This window comes from Rhamphochromis longiceps, linkage group LG23 (assembly GCF_057381845.1).
Source record: "Rhamphochromis longiceps isolate RC_006_pf linkage group LG23, R_longiceps_female_GT1.1, whole genome shotgun sequence".
Classification (NCBI taxonomy): Eukaryota; Metazoa; Chordata; class Actinopteri; order Cichliformes; family Cichlidae; genus Rhamphochromis; species Rhamphochromis longiceps.
This window is the reverse complement of record NC_140578.1, coordinates 9,157,296-9,174,785: the sequence shown is the minus strand read 5'-3', so window position 1 is coordinate 9,174,785 and position 17,490 is coordinate 9,157,296. Positions and strand designations below refer to the sequence as shown.

Here is a 17,490-nt window from a genome sequence, read left to right as displayed (position 1 = left end):
GCCTACAATCAATCACTATACTGTACTACTTGATTACTGCACAACCAATAAGATGATTGCAGCTGCAGGCAGTATTGGGTACACAGTGTTCAGCCAAACAAGTGCACTGACAAATTAAGACTATTAATAGTGAAATACCCACAAAAGAAACGCTTACTTCCATGCAAACCTGCAAAGAAAATATGATGTGACACTGGAGGCTGAGATACAAATCACAAATACTACTAATATCACACTGCATGATATGAAACTCTTAGCAAATAAAGAAAACGCAAATGAGCAAACAAAATTTTGAAATAAATCAAAGCTGCTCTGAGAGCTGAAAATAGTCAAGCAAGCATGCAAAACGTGTTAACAAAGCAACATTCTGTCTTTAATCTACATTACTGAGTTTGTGTAGCTTCTCATTATTTGACATCTTAGTGATCTTACAGGGTGTTTTGGTTTATTTTACTCTATAACCATTTTTAAATTGATTTTAATATACTTATACTTGTATTTTGGTTCTGTTTTATTACATCTGACTCTTTCACATTATCAGCTTCTCATCGGTCCTCTGTAAAGCCCTTTGAACCACACTAAACTGCAAAAAAGTGGTAAACAAATAAAGTCTGACTGATTGAAGAGTTACAGTGTGCCTTATGAAGCCATTGCGTGGTATACAGTAACAGGTTTAATGAAATAATAATGAAAATAAAGAAAAAAGATCAGATAAATAATAAACAAAAAATAATTTTTTAATTTCACAGACAATTTAATGCAATAAAATATGCAGAAGAAACAGCTCCATGTTTAAAAGTGAACAAAGTTTGTGTATAATATCGTATAGCCATTAAACTAACATGTGAAAGTAGTTAGCTACTTTATTTTTCTATACCAGTCATCAGATGCACCTTGAACCTGAACAACTCATCCATTCTCTTATTAATCTGTCGTAGGTCCAACAGTGCAACTGGACAGGTCACAAGTCTATCACAGAGCCAACATAGTGAGACAGCCACTCATCCACACCCAAAGTCCAGTTAACATACATGTCTTTGGGAGGAAGTTCTGAGTATCTGGACAGAACCCAAAGAGGACACAGAGAAAACACACAAACACCACACAGAAAAGCCTCCAGCCAGCCGGTGGATGTGCCGTCACGAGACCACTGCACCACTGCACCACTGAACCTGAACAAATGAACCTTAAATCTTATTTTGAACTTATCACATGACAAATATTTTCTTTGTGTTGTTATTGCCGGCTGTATAGGTAGTAAATCACCAACACATTTTCATTATTCCATCAAATATTCCTTTGCTACATTTCAAATGGAGTAATTCGTATCTGCTTTAATTATTTTCTAGATAAAAGACATAAAAACTGGTGGGGCACTTTATCCTGAGGTGACTATTGATTAAATATCTGTTTATCTCTCTGATGATTGTGCATGGTTCTCTGCGCCTGGAGGCTTAGCTTCTGTGCAGTTATGAGCAGTAATATTATTTGATTGGCTCTAACTGTGTTTCTGCTCAGACCACAGTGTACACTCTAATTAGTACTATCCATGTGATGCGCGAGACTGAGGATCCAAAGCATGTTGTCATATATGAAGTTGCCTCATGAAGTAGCCATATATTTCCAGTGTGCCTGGTTATTTATTGACTAACCCATTGGGTTTGATGCGGTACGTTCTCCCCTTGTGACTATAACAGACCCACATATGATAGAAAAATCAGCTGAGACTCTCCTTTAAACTTTGGACTTCTGCTTTGATCGTTCCTCCACCCACATACTAATATAATACTTTGTGGTCATGTCTGCAAATATGTGTATATATGGGGGAAAATTTATATATATATATATATATATATAAAAAAAAAAAAAAAAACACCCAGCACGCCCCTGCGGGCGGTTTATCCTTCAAGCTCGGGTCCTCTACCAGAGGCCTGGGAGCTTGAGGGTCCTGCGCAGTATCTTAGCTGTTCCCAGGACTGCGCTCTTCTGGACAGAGATCTCCGATGTTATTCCCGGGATCTGCTGGAGCCACTCGCCTAGCTTGGGAGTCACCGCACCTAGTGCTCCGATTACCACGGGGACCACCGTTACCTTCACCCTCCACATCCTCTCGAGCTCTTCTCTGAGCCCTTGGTATTTCTCCAGCTTCTCGTGTTCCTTCTTCCTGATATTGCTGTCATTCGGAACCGCTACATCGATTCCGAATATATATATATATATATATATATATATATATATATATATATATATATATATATATATATATATATATATATATATATATATATATATATATATATATATATATATATGTTTTTTACCTTTTAAAAAAATTTATCTCAAAATATTATCCCTTTACAAGTTGGTATATAATATTTTCTTACACCTTGTATAACACATCTTAAATACTTTTCTTTATGAGAATGGTCATGGTATCAAAGTCAATGATTGCCCGAAGAGCTGTTGAGTTGATTCCGTCTATCTGCCATGCTGGCACAGTCCACAGGGGGTCAAATAGCTTGCCCTCTCGTTATGGCCAAGGAGGGCCGCCCTCAAGTACTAACCGTGAGTAAACTGCAATCTATAAAACAATAAAACACTGTTGTTAGAATTTGTCCTGACTGGTTGAATCTCTGAGGGTGGTAAACCTGAGCAACTGTCAAGGTTATAACCAAAGCAACAGTGTGATGGATGGTTGGTGTCTATCTAAAGGTTTCTTACTACTCCAGAGGGACTCTTTAAAAGTTCAAACACTAAAGTTGTATTTAAATTGGCTTATTGGAAGACTGATCATCATAATAACATCATTCACACTGACCTTTTGCAGCATGGAAAGCCTCTGTTTGCTTGAGATAGAGAGCAACATTTGGTGTCTGGAGCTGCTGAAATAAAGGAAAACCCCCTCACATCTTACATAAAACTGCAGTTAATCCTTAATAGAAAGAAAGTAGCCTAACGCCACTGTGTTTGCACTGACTTGAGTGAGACCCTGCTGCCTCCACATGGCCATAGTGTGGACTGAGACTGATGGATACAAGGCATCTTAAAATGGACCTATCAGAGGCTGTGTGCAAATTTCCATTGTGTCTGATGGAGCAGCCTCTGTAGAAACATTAATTACTCTCTGATGTATGTTACTTGGTATAGTGTATGTGGTGTTGGGCATTGGTTGGTTGCAGCCGCTACTTAGTTAGCAACACTTGTTGGCCTGTTAGCTTACAGTATGATGCTTTTATATTATGAATTACCTTTTAGATTTAAAATGACTGAGTTTCTATGATGAGATGTATTATTGAGCTTCATATTGATATATAAAAAAAAAACCCTGTGCAAACCTTTATTAAGTCTCCTTAAAATTGAGTTTTGTTTGCTAAACATGAAAAATTGAAGAAAGAGCTTTAATTGCTTTTGTTTTGTATGCAGTGTCTATCTCACAGGACTTAGTTGTCTCACATTTCATTAATTTCTCACATGCAATATAAATAAATGAATATGAATCAAGCTGACATTATGCTATGTGACATCCATGAGAAAGGGGCCGCTTTCATAATATGAACCATAAAAACTTTATACGCAACACAAACATTTACTGTTGGAGAAAATTTAGAGTGATACATTGTGTTGTATTTGCACTTTAGCCACCTTTTTAAAACTACACACACTTTTAGCTGAATAACATGCAGCGATGAAATATTTTCACATTGTGTCTACAGGTCTCCCCCCTCAGGAGTCAATGCACAATCTGTCCTAATCCTCTTTTCTTCTTTTCTGTCCCCAGGATGGAGCTTCTATGAAATGAAGTTCACACGTGTACCAGTAGATGGGGACATATAAATGCCAAAAGGTTGGCCTTGGTGTCATGGTTAAAAGCAAACCTGGAAGCCTTAATGTTTGGTCTCACACAGTTAACACAGTGTTTGTTTAAGGCTGAGCTCACTGTATGAATTTGAAGTGAGGGTTAATAAGTGTTTACTTGTTTTCTGCTCTGTGTGCACTCGATCAACAACAGTCCTGCGGTAGAAACACAAGTATGCGCTCTATAGAAGTGCACTTGTTTTGTGAAGAAGCTTATTTTTAGAGACACGTTTTATTCGTGTAACTTAAATACACACTATAAAAAATACAATCGGGAAATTAATTAAAACGTTTAATTTAATTAAAAGTTTATCATCTGCAGCATAACAGCTGAACTACACACGTTAGATGTACTTTTAAGTGTATTTAATATTAGTATTTAATATTTAGATGTGAATGCAGATGCTGAAACAGCTGAAGGTTGTTTTCGAGCTGTGAAGATAAACACTCTGTGGCATCTACTTCAGGTTTATCACAATTCATAAATGTCTGCGACAAGTTAAGAGTCACAAAGGCTACATTACAAGATAATAGCTCCATAGAAGCCAGAAAAGGCTTTATGGAAACATGAGATCAAAGTGAGAAGGACAAGAAGTATCCTTTTCATGTGTTCTGTCAAACCTGGAGGAGGTGCTGTGAGGCCTGGGCAAAACTGGCTTAGTCTTAGCTGGATAATATTAAGAAATTTAGATAAAAAAGTTCTGTAACTGTTTTAACAGTTGGTTGTGTTTTGTAATTATGTTTTAATTATTCTTTTAACTATGTTGTCTTGCTGTTTTGTGATTTTGTTTTCCCCCAGTGTTTCCTAATTGTTTCACTGATTGTTGTGCTTAAATGTGCTCCATATAAATAAACTTGTGTATCTAGTTACCTGTGTGTTGCCCATATGCTTCCTTGCCTATTACTTTTAAGTTTTTGCCTTTTTTTTACTGCCTAAGTTTAAAAGATGTTTTTTCTCATGGTTGGTGTTACTCAGTGTGGTTTCGTGTCCCACTTTATGTTGCCTCCACCCTTTCTCGTTTCTCTGTCCCGTCTTAATTGTTTCCACCCGTGTCTCATTTCCTCTGTGTATATCTACTGGCCGTGTCTTTATAGATGTTTTTTTTATTCTCATGTGTGTTACTATGCTACCTGTCTTTGCCTTCCTGCATTAGCTTTTTTTTTTTTTTTTTTTTAAATAATTAAGGATCAGTCTCTTTTCAATTAAGTCTTTTTTTTTTTTTATCTGGGGCTGGCTCAATTTCTGGTTGAATCATTAGAAATCGCTTCACTCTCATTACTGGACCTTCATCCCACAACAAGGGTATGGCTCCAGTTGCACTGTGTGTGGGACCAAAGATTTTATCATTATCAAATAAGTTGGAAAACCTTATAAATAAGCCAGTTGCCAGATTTCAATCACACAGGGTACTTTAAATGCTGAAGACGATACTCTGAAGGCTTTACTTCTATAATATATATATTTTTTTATTTGTCAGTCTTGAAGCCATCAGCTCAACCAGATATTAAAAACATGCCCTTATCTTTAAAATGTATTTTTGCATACATGATAAAATACAAATGTGCACATAAATTCTTAAAGCCAGTGTCTACATTGTCTCAAAGTTGCATTTAGATGTCAAAGATGCCTAAACAAGTAGAAACACTAAATTTCACTCAAGCTATTATTGTTGTTGTGCTAAAAATAAGAAAGTCTGGTCTTATTAACTGGATGAATGTTTGTCAAAAGTGTCCCAAAACGCTCCTGTTATCTGATGCAGCAGACCACCAGCGCTGTGCATCAAGGTAACCGATTGCTGTTATTTATCTGATGTTAAGGCCTGCTTTCCAGCTCAGCTCCCATCAGCCAGTATATTCACTGGTGCCGAAACTTGGATGACCTTGGTAGTGATTGATAGGAAATGCTGATTCATAAGTCCTCCACACACACTGATGGGAATCCATTCCTCTTTCTTCTTATCACACAGCAGGAGAGGTGAAGTATTAAGTGTTGCTGCAGAGACAGGAATTCATTTTGCACCTTTCCTGTAAATTTTTTAAGACATGGAAACTGCAGTTCTTGTCATGAAGGCTTACTGTGGTTGTTTACAGTCGGTGATTTTGACAAGAATGCAGGAATGAAGAAAACAGCAATTTAAAGTATTTCATTTTTAAGAAAATTTTATTATGGAATGTTTTTGTTAATGTTTTGGATTTTTTTTGGAGCTGTTACAAAATTCTGATTGTAATGTGTAACCTGTAAATGAGATCACCCCGTGTAGGGAGAAATATTGACTTGGGATCTCATTATTTTTTGGAGTTGATCAGCTGGTATCCAGCAGATCCTCAGTACTTCAGCATGACCTAAAGAAACAAGATCATTTATTGACAGATGAAATACTTTATACTCTATAGATTGAACAGAATGGAAAGCGGCATTAATTTACCTCGCTGAGCCACTCGGTGAAGGCAGAGGTACGGGTGAAGACTGTGGGCTTCTTCACTTCGTTGCAAACACGGGAGGAAACAAAGCTGGTTACACCCTGGACATACCACCTACCATCCTGACCCACACAGTTAAGAGGACCGCCAGAGTCTCCCTGAGAGACAAAGAGGCAGAGGAAGGATTGGTGCATGAAGTAGCTGACCTTGTTCACTGCAGGTAATTCAGTTCTGACAGGTACAAGCTGCTTTCTTTTGATGCTTCACACACATTGCATCCTGATACGATGTCTCCTCCTGCACAGATCATGGTGCTCTTGACGTTGATCCCCCACCAGTCGCTGCGGCTGCACACACTGTGCTCCACCACAGGCAGCAAGGCCTGCTGCAGTTTATCAGGCATGGGACCATGAGCTGACACACAGAGAGGATAGAGCTGCTCAGCAATGCGTAAATACAACACACTGTATACTGCATGCATCAGGCGGAATCAGACAAGTTGTTTGAAAGCCAGTGCTCATTACTGTTACTAGTACTACATGCAGTTAATTAGCTTTATTATTTATACTTGCACCAAAAGCAGTTACTCATTACCTTATTAGGCAGGTCCATCAAATGTGTTATGAAACCTTTTCTAAACTAAAGTTACGTCTGCATGCAGGGCCATCCTTGGGCAATATTAGCAAGCTAGACATCATAAACACGTGGCTGCATGAGCCAAATGTGTTTTCTTGGTTTAACTGCATCCACTGCACATGTGCACTGCTGTTTTCTCCTACACTGTGTACAAAAGTTTGACATCACCCACTGGTTTGTGAATGCCTGATTCTGAGCTCTCAAGCTTTTTGCTGCCATCATCTTAGCTTTTTGAAATCAGACTTAAACTAGTAATTAAAACTCTAAACTCATGGGGATGGATCAGGTGAGAGGTTGCCTTCTCACTGACTTCTGTTGAGGTTTCTTACATGACATTGTGCACATTGCTCAGCAGTGGTCTGGCATCGATGTCATGAAAAATGTATATTCACCAACCATTTGGGAAACGGTTGCTCAAGGTTGCAAACTATTTATCTTAGGGATGGATACATTGATTGAAAAGAGTGTTCTGTACTAAAATCCTCCATGTGATTGTTTTCTTTACTGGCAGACTGCTGTAATCACCCACAGTGATTAAGGAAGAGGCTGTCTGCAAACACTTGCTAATTACTGTTGGCATTCCAGAGCCTACTGCCATCTATTGTATATAGTCTATGATTTGTAACTTCACTGAACACATTCTTCCCTGAAAACCTTTGCTAGCTAGCATGTCCCATTCCTTGCTAAACCATAATGTATGACCACTTGAAAGAGAGACTTCAGTTACATGGTTTTTACAAAAGGTATTACTACCCAAAATTAGCAGAAAATGCAGACTGCATATGCTAAAATTGAACCTTTTCACACAAATGGAACAAGACAATGACCTGCAGTTATTAACATGACATAAAAGAGACAGAGACAGTACTGTAAAGGTTTCCCCAGCCAGTGATGTAACACGGGGCTCCATGGGCGAGGATCTCTCCAGCCTGTGGAAGACAAGCAATGCCCACGCTGTCATTCATAATGGGGCTCTTATCCAGTTTCAGCAGGGCAAGATCATTCCTGGAAGAGAACCATCATAGATTTTTACTGATCGAGGAGGTGAAAGGAGGCATCTCTTAAACCAGCTAAAATGCTTCTTCGAGATTGTTTTATAGTCTTGTGTGAGAGCAGTTGCTTTTTGAAATGCATTTTCTTCAGCTTTCAGAATGTACTTACCCATCAGAGACATGGTTGATGTCCCAGTTAGGATGGACAACAATGCGCAGAATATCTATGATCTGTTCAGTTCCCTCCTGCTGGCTCATGTCATGTTCTCCCAATAACACACGGTACACATCTCCTGGCCTGTAAGACAGTTTTGACCATTTAGGATTTATCAGTTTTCTTCTCCTTATACTTTTGAATGCCAGAGTTCTTTTGGTGTGCTTTTTACACAGTCCCCGACTTCTGTCTTTATGCTCTAAACTCTCATCCCTTGATCAAGCTTAGCTAGTCACCAGATGCAGTGTCCAGCGGTCAGTACCCAGCGAGGTCCAACCAGAGTCCCTCCACAGGTGTGATGGTAACGACTGCCGTGCTTCACCTGCAGGGAAATCTGAGAAAAAGAAGCTGACAATTTAGTAATTCTAAACAAAACAATAGTTGAAGTACATTAAACATTAACAAACTGTAATTACCTGCCAAGGCCAGCTATGCGGATGGGCATCCTCTCCATTTACAACCCTACCAGTGTTGGGCTGGACAGCAGGTGTACCACAACTAAAAACTACAATTATATTCGATTATATAACTAAAATGTAATTTGTATCTGAATTTTGTCTTTTGTAAGAATTGAACTACTTTTCCCTTTTCTAACCAGACCAAACTACTTACCATATGCTGCTTGTAGCAGCATAAGGACCAGTGTCTGCAGCATGCTGTCGTTGTGAGAGGTAGTTCAGTTCGGGGAAGTTCTTTTATACCTGCTCAGTGTTTCTATCAACCCAAATGCAGATTACACTGAACTTGTGAAACTCTTTTATCAGTCTCACTGTTGATTGTAGCTGAGAAAAACCTTCCTGTTCCACAGATGCATTAGTTGGTCTTTGCTGACTTGCCTGCTGATAGGGACAAATGGGTGGTTTACTGTGAAAATAGTGCAACAGACTTTGAATTTGCTGGAACTCAAAACGCTTTTAGGCATTTTGAGATAATAATAATGATATTAAAGTGTAAAAAAATGAGTTCTATATTAAAAATAATGAAGTAATAATATGAAACATGTATCTAAAAAATATCATTTTAGGACCATAAGTATTCATTATGCAGATTGAGCGAACATTTTGAGTTAGTTTATGTAAAGCAAAGTCTTCACTATACTTTTTGACTGTTTAGTCAAATATAATGTATTATGATCCATCAAACCTACAGCCCACCCGACTGCCATCAGTCACACATTTCCTCCTAGTATGACGACTAAACATATACAGTAATTCCAGCATAGCGCCGCAAAACCTGAAAAGCGGTTGACCCCAAAAGAAAAAAAATCTAAACAACTGTCTGGGTGGGTAAAGCATTTGATCCAAGTACAGCTGTCAAATAAAGGCAACAGAGGATAATTATAGCCTTGGACAGGGTCAACTACTAACCAGGCGCATGCACCAGTTTTGTTTTTTATTATTAAACACATTAAATATATTTGCAAAAACTTAAATACTCCTCTACTCTATTATAACTTTTCCAGTCCATATAATGACATAGTGCACAGTAATTCTACAGTGCATAACTATATGACTTCTATTTTAATCCATACAATTTTTTGTGTTGAATTACTTCAACACTACACACACAGACACAAAAGAAACGGGAAGCACAATGGTAACATGCGTTTTCTTGAGCAATCTTAAAAGATTGCTCAAATTTGTCACTGTTGTGGAGCCTTTGAATGTAAAACATGACCACCTTCACCAGGTATTAAGGGGGTACACATTTTTCTTGACACCTCTAGATATTATTTAACATTTAAAATTACACATTGAAAGAGAAATAGTTTAACAGTTCCTTTACAACTGGGAGTCTGCTCGTATAATAACACTAAATGAACTTTTAGTCTAAAGTCTTAAAAGGTTTGCTGCAGGCAGACTGTTATGAAACCTGTTTTTCCCCTGTGCAGTTAGATAGCTAGTCTTAAGTGAAATCCATTAATATAAAAATAGAAAGACTTCACACATAATTACGCATTTATATGGTGTTGCAATAATAGGAAAAGCAGTTTCTAACTGTTGGAAAAAATGTAGTTGCATAACTTGCCTAGGGTTAGGGTTGTCACTTCATACACAAAACCACAGTAAATATCTGGTTGATGTTAAATTTTTAATTAATTTTGTAAAGTTGAAAATTGTGTTTTGTTTTTTTTTTGCTGACATTAAAATCTGTAAATAATTTTAGGTTGTAACCAGCAGCTGATGTCCACATACAGGGAGTGCAGAATTATTAGGCAAATGAGTATTTTGTCCACATCATCCTCTTCATGCATGTTGTCTTACTCCAAGCTGTATAGGCTCGAAAGCCTACTACCAATTAAGCATATTAGGTGATGTGCATCTCTGTAATGAGAAGGGGTGTGGTCTAATGACATGAACACCCTATATCAGGTGTGCATAATTATTAGGCAACGTCCTTTCCTTTGGCAAAATGGGTCAAAAGAAGGACTTGACAGGCACAGAAAAGTCAAAAATAGTGAGATATCTTGCAGAGGGATGCCGCACTCTCAAAATTGCAAAGCTTCTGAAGCGTGATCATCGAACAATCAAGCGTTTCATTCAAAATAGTCAACAGGGTCGCAAGAAGCGTGTGGAAAAACCAAGGCGCAAAATAACTGCCCATGAACTGAGAAAAGTCAAGCGTGCAGCTGCCAAGATGCCACTTGCCACCAGTTTGGCCATATTTCAGAGCTGCAACATCACTGGAGTGCCCAAAAGCACAAGGTGTGCAATACTCAGAGACATGGCCAAGGTAAGAAAGGCTGAAAGACGACCACCACTGAACAAGACACACAAGCTGAAACGTCAAGACTGGGCCAAGAAATATCTCAAGACTGGTTTTTCTAAGGTTTTATGGACTGATGAAATGAGAGTGAGTCTTGATGGGCCAGATGGATGGGCCCGTGGCTGGATTGGTAAAGGGCAGAGAGTTCCAGTCCGACTCAGACGCCAGCAAGGTGGAGGTGGAGTACTGGTTTGGGCTGGTATCATCAAAGATGAGCTTGTGGGGCCTTTTCGGGTTGAGGATGGAGTCAAGCTCAACTCCCAGTCCTACTGCCAGTTTCTGGAAGACACCTTCTTCAAGCAGTGGTACAGGAAGAAGTCTGCATCCTTCAAGAAAAACATGATTTTCATGCAGGACAATGCTCCATCACACGCGTCCAAGTACTCCACAGCGTGGCTGGCAAGAAAGGGTATAAAAGAAGAAAAACTAATGACATGGCCTCCTTGTTCACCTGATCTGAACCCCATTGAGAACCTGTGGTCCATCATCAAATGTGAGAGTTACAAGGAGGGAAAACAGTACACCTCTCTGAACAGTGTCTGGGAGGCTGTGGTTGCTGCTGCACGCAATGTTGATGGTGAACAGATCAAAACACTGACAGAATCCATGGATGGCAGGCTTTTGAATGTCCTTGCAAAGAAAGGTGGCTATATTGGTCGCTGATTTGTTTTTGTTTTGTTTTTGAATGTCAGAAATGTATATTTGTGAATGTGGAGATGTTATATTGGTTTCACTGGTAAAAATAAATAATTGAAATGGGTATATATTTGTTTTTTGTTAAGTTGCCTAATAATTATGCACAGTAATAGTCACCTGCACACACAGATATCCCCCTAAAATAGCTAAAACTAAAAACAAACTAAAAACTACTTCCAAAAACATTCAGCTTTGATATTAATGAGTTTTTTGGGTTCATTGAGAACATGGTTGTTGTTCAATAATAAAATTATTCCTCAAAAATACAACTTGCCTAATAATTCTGCACTCCCTGTACAGTCACAGTAATCATACTTTGTTCAACAGAGACACAACTTTTGTAATTTTGCAATTTTTGTAACTTTATAATTTTGAATTTTTATCAATTTTGAATCCGTTTTTAATTGTAAGTCCTTCCATTTTTAGAGGGTCAAACGCATCTGGACAGACCAACATCCTTTTAAACATAAGGAATGTTTTTAAAAGTCTAGAAACCGAGGCCATTATTAAATACTGCTTTTCCTCCCTTGCGATGTTCCGCTAAGTCTTCACTGCAGCCACCTACTGGTGCTTCGTGTTTGCGGTTCTTTCTCCACTTTTGTCCACTTTGCAGTAATTGCAAAGCATGCTCTGTTGGGTTGAAATCAAGCCAGGTGACTTGACTTGGCCATTTGATAATATCCAATTTCTTTGCCTTGGAAACACTCTGATTACTTTTGCAATAGCATTGGATCATTATCTGTTTGCAGTGTGAAGCACCATCCAATAATTTTGCTGCATTTGACTGAATCTGAGCCGAGAGAATATCCTCATACACATCAGAATTCAGCCTGTTACTTCTATCAGCAGTCACATCATCAATAATCAGTTGTTCCATTGGCAGCTATACAGACCCATGCCATAGCATTACTGCTATTGTATTTGACAGATAATGTGGTATGCTTTGGATCATCAGTAGTTTCTTTAGTTCTTCATCAATTTTTCTGGTACAAGTTAATCTTGTTTTGCTCTGTCCAGAGGTTTGGACAGGTTTGTATAGATGTTACCTGGTAAAGCATGCAGTGTTTTTCACTTTGTCATAAACCCTCTTATTTCCAAGCATTAGATTGTCTTTTGATTATAGATCTTGACAATGGCATGCCTACCTCCTCAGAGGTGTTCTTAACTTGGTTCGATGGTGTGAAATTGTTTTCTTCTTTTTTGTTTCGGCTATCTCTCTGTTTGGCTTATTTTGTTTATTCAAATCCAAATCCAATTTATTTATATATCACATTTAAAAACAAAAAGTTGCCCAAAGTGCTGTACAGAAACAAAGGGGTAAAACACAAGATAAAAACCACTGACACCCACATAAACACATAATAATACACATAATAAGCATATCAACTCACACCAGTCTAAACGCTATCGAAAAAAGATGTGTTTTCAAAAGCGACTTAAAAACAGGAAACTAAGATGCCTGTCTAATATTTAAAGGCAGCGTATTCCAAAGTTTGGGAGCCATAATTGAAAAGGCTCGTTCTCCTCTATGTTTTAGCCGAGATTTTGGGACAACCAAAATCCTTAAGTTGTCCTCCCTGACTTGCATTCTCTTTTTGGGCTTCATAAAATATTTAAAATTGCAGTGAAAAGTTATAAAATAAAATAAAAAGGGTAATAGACAGGTATTTTTGTCTAGTTTCAGGAAACAAAAGATGTCACCTTTCAAATCAAGTCTGTTTAACATACCTTAACTTGTTCTGTTGTAAGATTTGGATATGCCAAATCAGTGGAAATTTGATATAAAGGGGTAGATGTGGACCAAAAGACTAAAAATTGTAGGTGACCTGAAAAGTCTTAAGAGAATAAAAAATGCTAAATATTTAAAATAGGTTTTAGAAAGATAAATTTCAACATTATAAAAGGTTTTTAAATAAAGTTTATAGATGCACCAAACAGTATTTAGCCATCTTTAAATATCTAATAAGAATCCAAATCCAAAGCCGTTTATTAGCTATGCATTTTTAAAATCTATTTTAACCATCCATCCATTTTCTTCCACTTATCCGGGGCCGGGTCGCGGGGGCAGCAGCCCAAGCAGAGAATCCCAGACCTCCCTCTCCCAAGCCACCTCCTCCAGCTTGTCTGGGGGAACACCAAGGCGTTCCCAGGCCAGCCGAGAGATATAATCTCTCCAGCATGTCCTGGGACATGCCGGGAAAACCTCACCCAGGAAGCACCCAGGAGGCATCGTTGTCAGATGGCCAAACCACCTAAACTGGCTCCTTTCGAAGTGGAAGAGCAGCGGTTCTACTCTGAGCCCCTCCCGAATGGCCGTATTTCTCACCCTATCTCTAAGGGGAAGGCCAGCCACTCTTCGGAGGAAGCCCATTTCTGCCGCTCGTATTTTAACCAATAAATAGTAAATATCATCACTCCACTGTTAACAGCAAATAACTGCTCCAAAAAGTTGAATTCTCAATGTTTCCCATTTACAGGGTTGGGAAGGTTACTTTTAAAATGTATTCCATTACAGAATACAGAATACATGCCCCAAAATGTATTCTGTAACGTATTCCGTTACGTTACTCAATGACAGTAACGTATTCTGAATAATTTGGATTACTTAATATATTATCATGCTTTTTACAACTACGTGAATGTACTATTGCTGTGTGATTTATTACTATTACTGAAGGTCCGCGACTCCAAACTGTAGTAAAGGGACCTCTGGCTAATACGGCGGGGTCCCTGTTGGCTCGTAGCCGAAAAATATCTTTACTTTGTTGTGTGGGTCAACTTTTCTTACGAGAGACAGAGAGAGGCGTTGAAAGGCTCCAACGGAACTTATTGTTTTCGGAGGAAAACACGAACACGGTGTACAGTCGAGTCTTAATAGCTTACTTACAACTGGGCTCGTCAGGCACTCTTCTCGGCTGCAGTGGTTATTATTATATTTACATGCTTCCAGCTCCCGTTTTTGCTCGATGACTGCTCGTACCTTTCCACTCCCCTTTTTCTCCCTCCTCGCGCTCACAGACACATAACGTGTATGGCAGTCCATTCTCCCTGCAACACAGACTACACTACCCATGATGCTACATTCTTTAGAGCTATGCTTGTAGCATTCTGCCTGTTAGCTTAGCACAACAACAACAACAACGAAAAGGCCTCTCTCACCCAGGAAACACACAGTCGCAGAGAGAGAGAGAGAGAGAGCGTCGCCCTGTAACCATGGCAACCGTAACGCTGCCGCCTGGAACAACAGAACGTAGCTGTCAAACAAAACCCAAACAGTCCTGACCCGCGACAATATGAAACAGGAAAGTACCGCAGTGTAATCCATTTATTTCAACAAAGTAACTGTATTCTGAATACCACCTTTTTAACCGGTAACTGTAACGGAATACAGTTACTCATATTTTGTATTTTAAATACGTAACGGCGGTACATGTATTCCGTTACTCCCCAACGCTGCCCATTTATTAATGTTGTTTATTATAAAAGGCCTACTCAGCTTTGCAAATAACTGCATTGAAAAATTCAGCTAAACAGGAAAAAAAACCAAAACCCTTCTGCTCAGACAATCTGTTCCCAGAGTAAATTTGTGGGCTCTGTGAAAACGAGAATGGATGTAGCTGAGAAAGCAGCTCAGGGTGAGTGAAGAAGAAAAGCAGGCAGAAACTGAGACAAGGGTTTTAGTGTCGTCAGCTGTCCCGCCCGGAGCTTAGTGTACTGCGAGAAGTACATTTTCTTCCAGCAACCACAGAATTGGATAGCTTTGGGTTACCTTCAAGAGAAACAGTCCTGTAACAACTTTCTCTCCTTTAATAACATGTAATACATTCACGAAGGGGCCCACGCTGCTGAATCTGGACCCAATTCTTCACGCCTCACTCAGACAGTATCCTTTTCTCCTGAGGGAAACTAATATCACTCTCTGGAGAAGACTCCTCGCATCCATAAATTTCCCCCTTTTAGAGAGCAAATCAAATCGATATTGCCCCAAACAGCTAAATGGTTTCACTTATTTTCTTGCTCTGTTAAGATCATTCCTTATAGATACGGTATAACGATTTATGAATCAGGCATGTGCTGTATGTTTGCATAACACAGCAGTGACATAGGGAGCTGTGAATAATTCTGATTATGGACTGAGAAACTCACAGCTCTCACTGAATTTACCACTTATGCTGTTTACTGGAGGTGACTCAGGAGGGAGTTAGCATGTAATATGGATGAATGCGAGGGAACAATAAATTCTATGAAACTAAACTGTGAAAAGGAATCACTGACACTTTTAAATCATTTTTATGTTGGTGATGTACTGTTATTTAAGATGCAGCAAGACTTTCAATCACAAAGCAACAATGAGTCGTTTTATTAATAAACTTTGACTTTTAATATTTACAGATGTTTTTTGTTACAAGCACAGGTCAACATGCCAACATACCTTTGCAGTCTCTTTTTTATCACTGTGAAAAAGGAGATCTGAATATTATATTAAAATTACATTAAACACGCCGGCAAAATAATCGATCATAACTTCAAAGTAACACTGCTGGGAGAAAAAAATCAGCTGAAAAACGTGTTCACATCTTCATTTTAACAAGCGCCAACATACCACACAATCCTTTACATTTTCCTTTTCACCATTGTTATATAAAGGAGATCAATGTAGAATAAAAAAAATACTTAAAATTAAAAATATATCAGCAGAAGCACTCAGCATGATTTTAAAATTTCAAAGCTAGAAACATCAACTGATAAAAATCTTTAAATCTTAATTTTAAGGTGAGTATTGTAGTGGGCAGTGAAGTCTAACAGAAACCATCATTAAAAACAAACTGGAAAAACAAACTCCCATTTTACATGTCAAACAGCATTCTGTCCCATAAAATCCATCCTATGAATTAACATCATCTTACTGTAAGGGTGCATTAAATATGCATTATTTAGATACATTATAGAATATAATAGCCCTTTATTGTCATTCTACATGTACGATGAAATTATGAGTGCTCCACGCCAGCTGTGCAGGAGTAAAAAATATGAAATATAAATCGTAAAGACATCGGGAATAAATAGCAAACAGAACAAGAACAATACAAAACAAGAGTAGTGCATCTAACATGCACTGAAAGCCTACAAAAAGATGCAATATGACATGGCAATGGAACATTTTTCTGCGTAATGAGTATTTTCACTTTTGATGCTTAAAATCTGATTTGCTAACAACACACAGCAATGAGGTGTTCTTCTTGGCTTGGCTTTGTGTAAATGAGCGGGTCACATCATACCACTGGCCATAGCTTTGCTAATAACTTTGTCAGGCAGTCACAGCAATGCTATATTAGTTATAACTATCCCCAAACATGCAAAATAAATAACTTTCAAACCAGCTGCTGTCAGATTCCAAAGAAAATCTGGATAAATGGAAACAGTTTTATAGAACATTTGCAGGCATCTGGTCATGAACTTGTAAAAGAAATCATACCCTGGCCCTGGATGCTGGGGCATCAATATCTGCAATGAACTCCAGTTTCTGAAACATTTGTGATAGACCAACAATGACATCCATGGAGCCACACTGAAAAAACAAGTCCAGTCATTTCCAACATTAACAAAAAAAATATCGTGGTATCGTGTTACATAACATTTTATAGCATAATATATTTAGATTATAATAAAATCGATGGAAAAATATAGTTTGGTGTAAAATTATATGAGCTGTTTCGAAGTTGCCTACAGCTATAACCTTTTTATTGTTTTTTCTTCCTAAATGTAGAAAAAAAAATTCCATCGAGGCATTGTTCTGCTGAACTATGTAAATCGATATTTCCGAAGAGAAATACAGCCACAGAAGCAGGTCTGCTCTTTATTCAGTGGTAGCTCAAGACAGAGATAAATTATCTGAGAGCAGCCAGCACA

At 38.3% G+C, this 17,490-nt stretch overlaps 1 protein-coding gene across 3 annotated transcripts; it reads right to left on the bottom strand.

Moving 5' to 3' along the window:
- Nucleotides 1-5,368: 5,368 nt before the first annotated feature.
- Nucleotides 5,369-14,705, bottom strand: LOC146641259 (chymotrypsin-like elastase family member 3B). Of its 3 annotated transcripts, none has more exons than XM_085398475.1 (9): nt 14,468-14,702; nt 8,731-8,957; nt 8,535-8,623; nt 8,355-8,452; nt 8,074-8,202; nt 7,781-7,917; nt 6,548-6,690; nt 6,282-6,434; nt 5,376-6,198 (listed from the first exon to the last, which is right to left on the bottom strand). In XM_085398475.1, exons 2-9 carry the CDS (start codon nt 8,771-8,773, stop codon nt 6,181-6,183), a joined length of 810 nt encoding a protein of 269 aa, XP_085254601.1. In that variant the 5' UTR covers nt 8,774-8,957; nt 14,468-14,702; the 3' UTR covers nt 5,376-6,180. The 3 variants fall into 3 exon arrangements, with proteins under 3 accessions (XP_085254600.1, XP_085254601.1, XP_085254602.1); XM_085398476.1 differs by having other exon boundaries at nt 8,731-8,954; XM_085398474.1 differs by lacking the exons at nt 8,535-8,623; nt 8,731-8,957 and having other exon boundaries at nt 5,369-6,198; nt 14,468-14,705.
- Between the last annotated feature and the right edge of the window lie 2,785 nt (nt 14,706-17,490).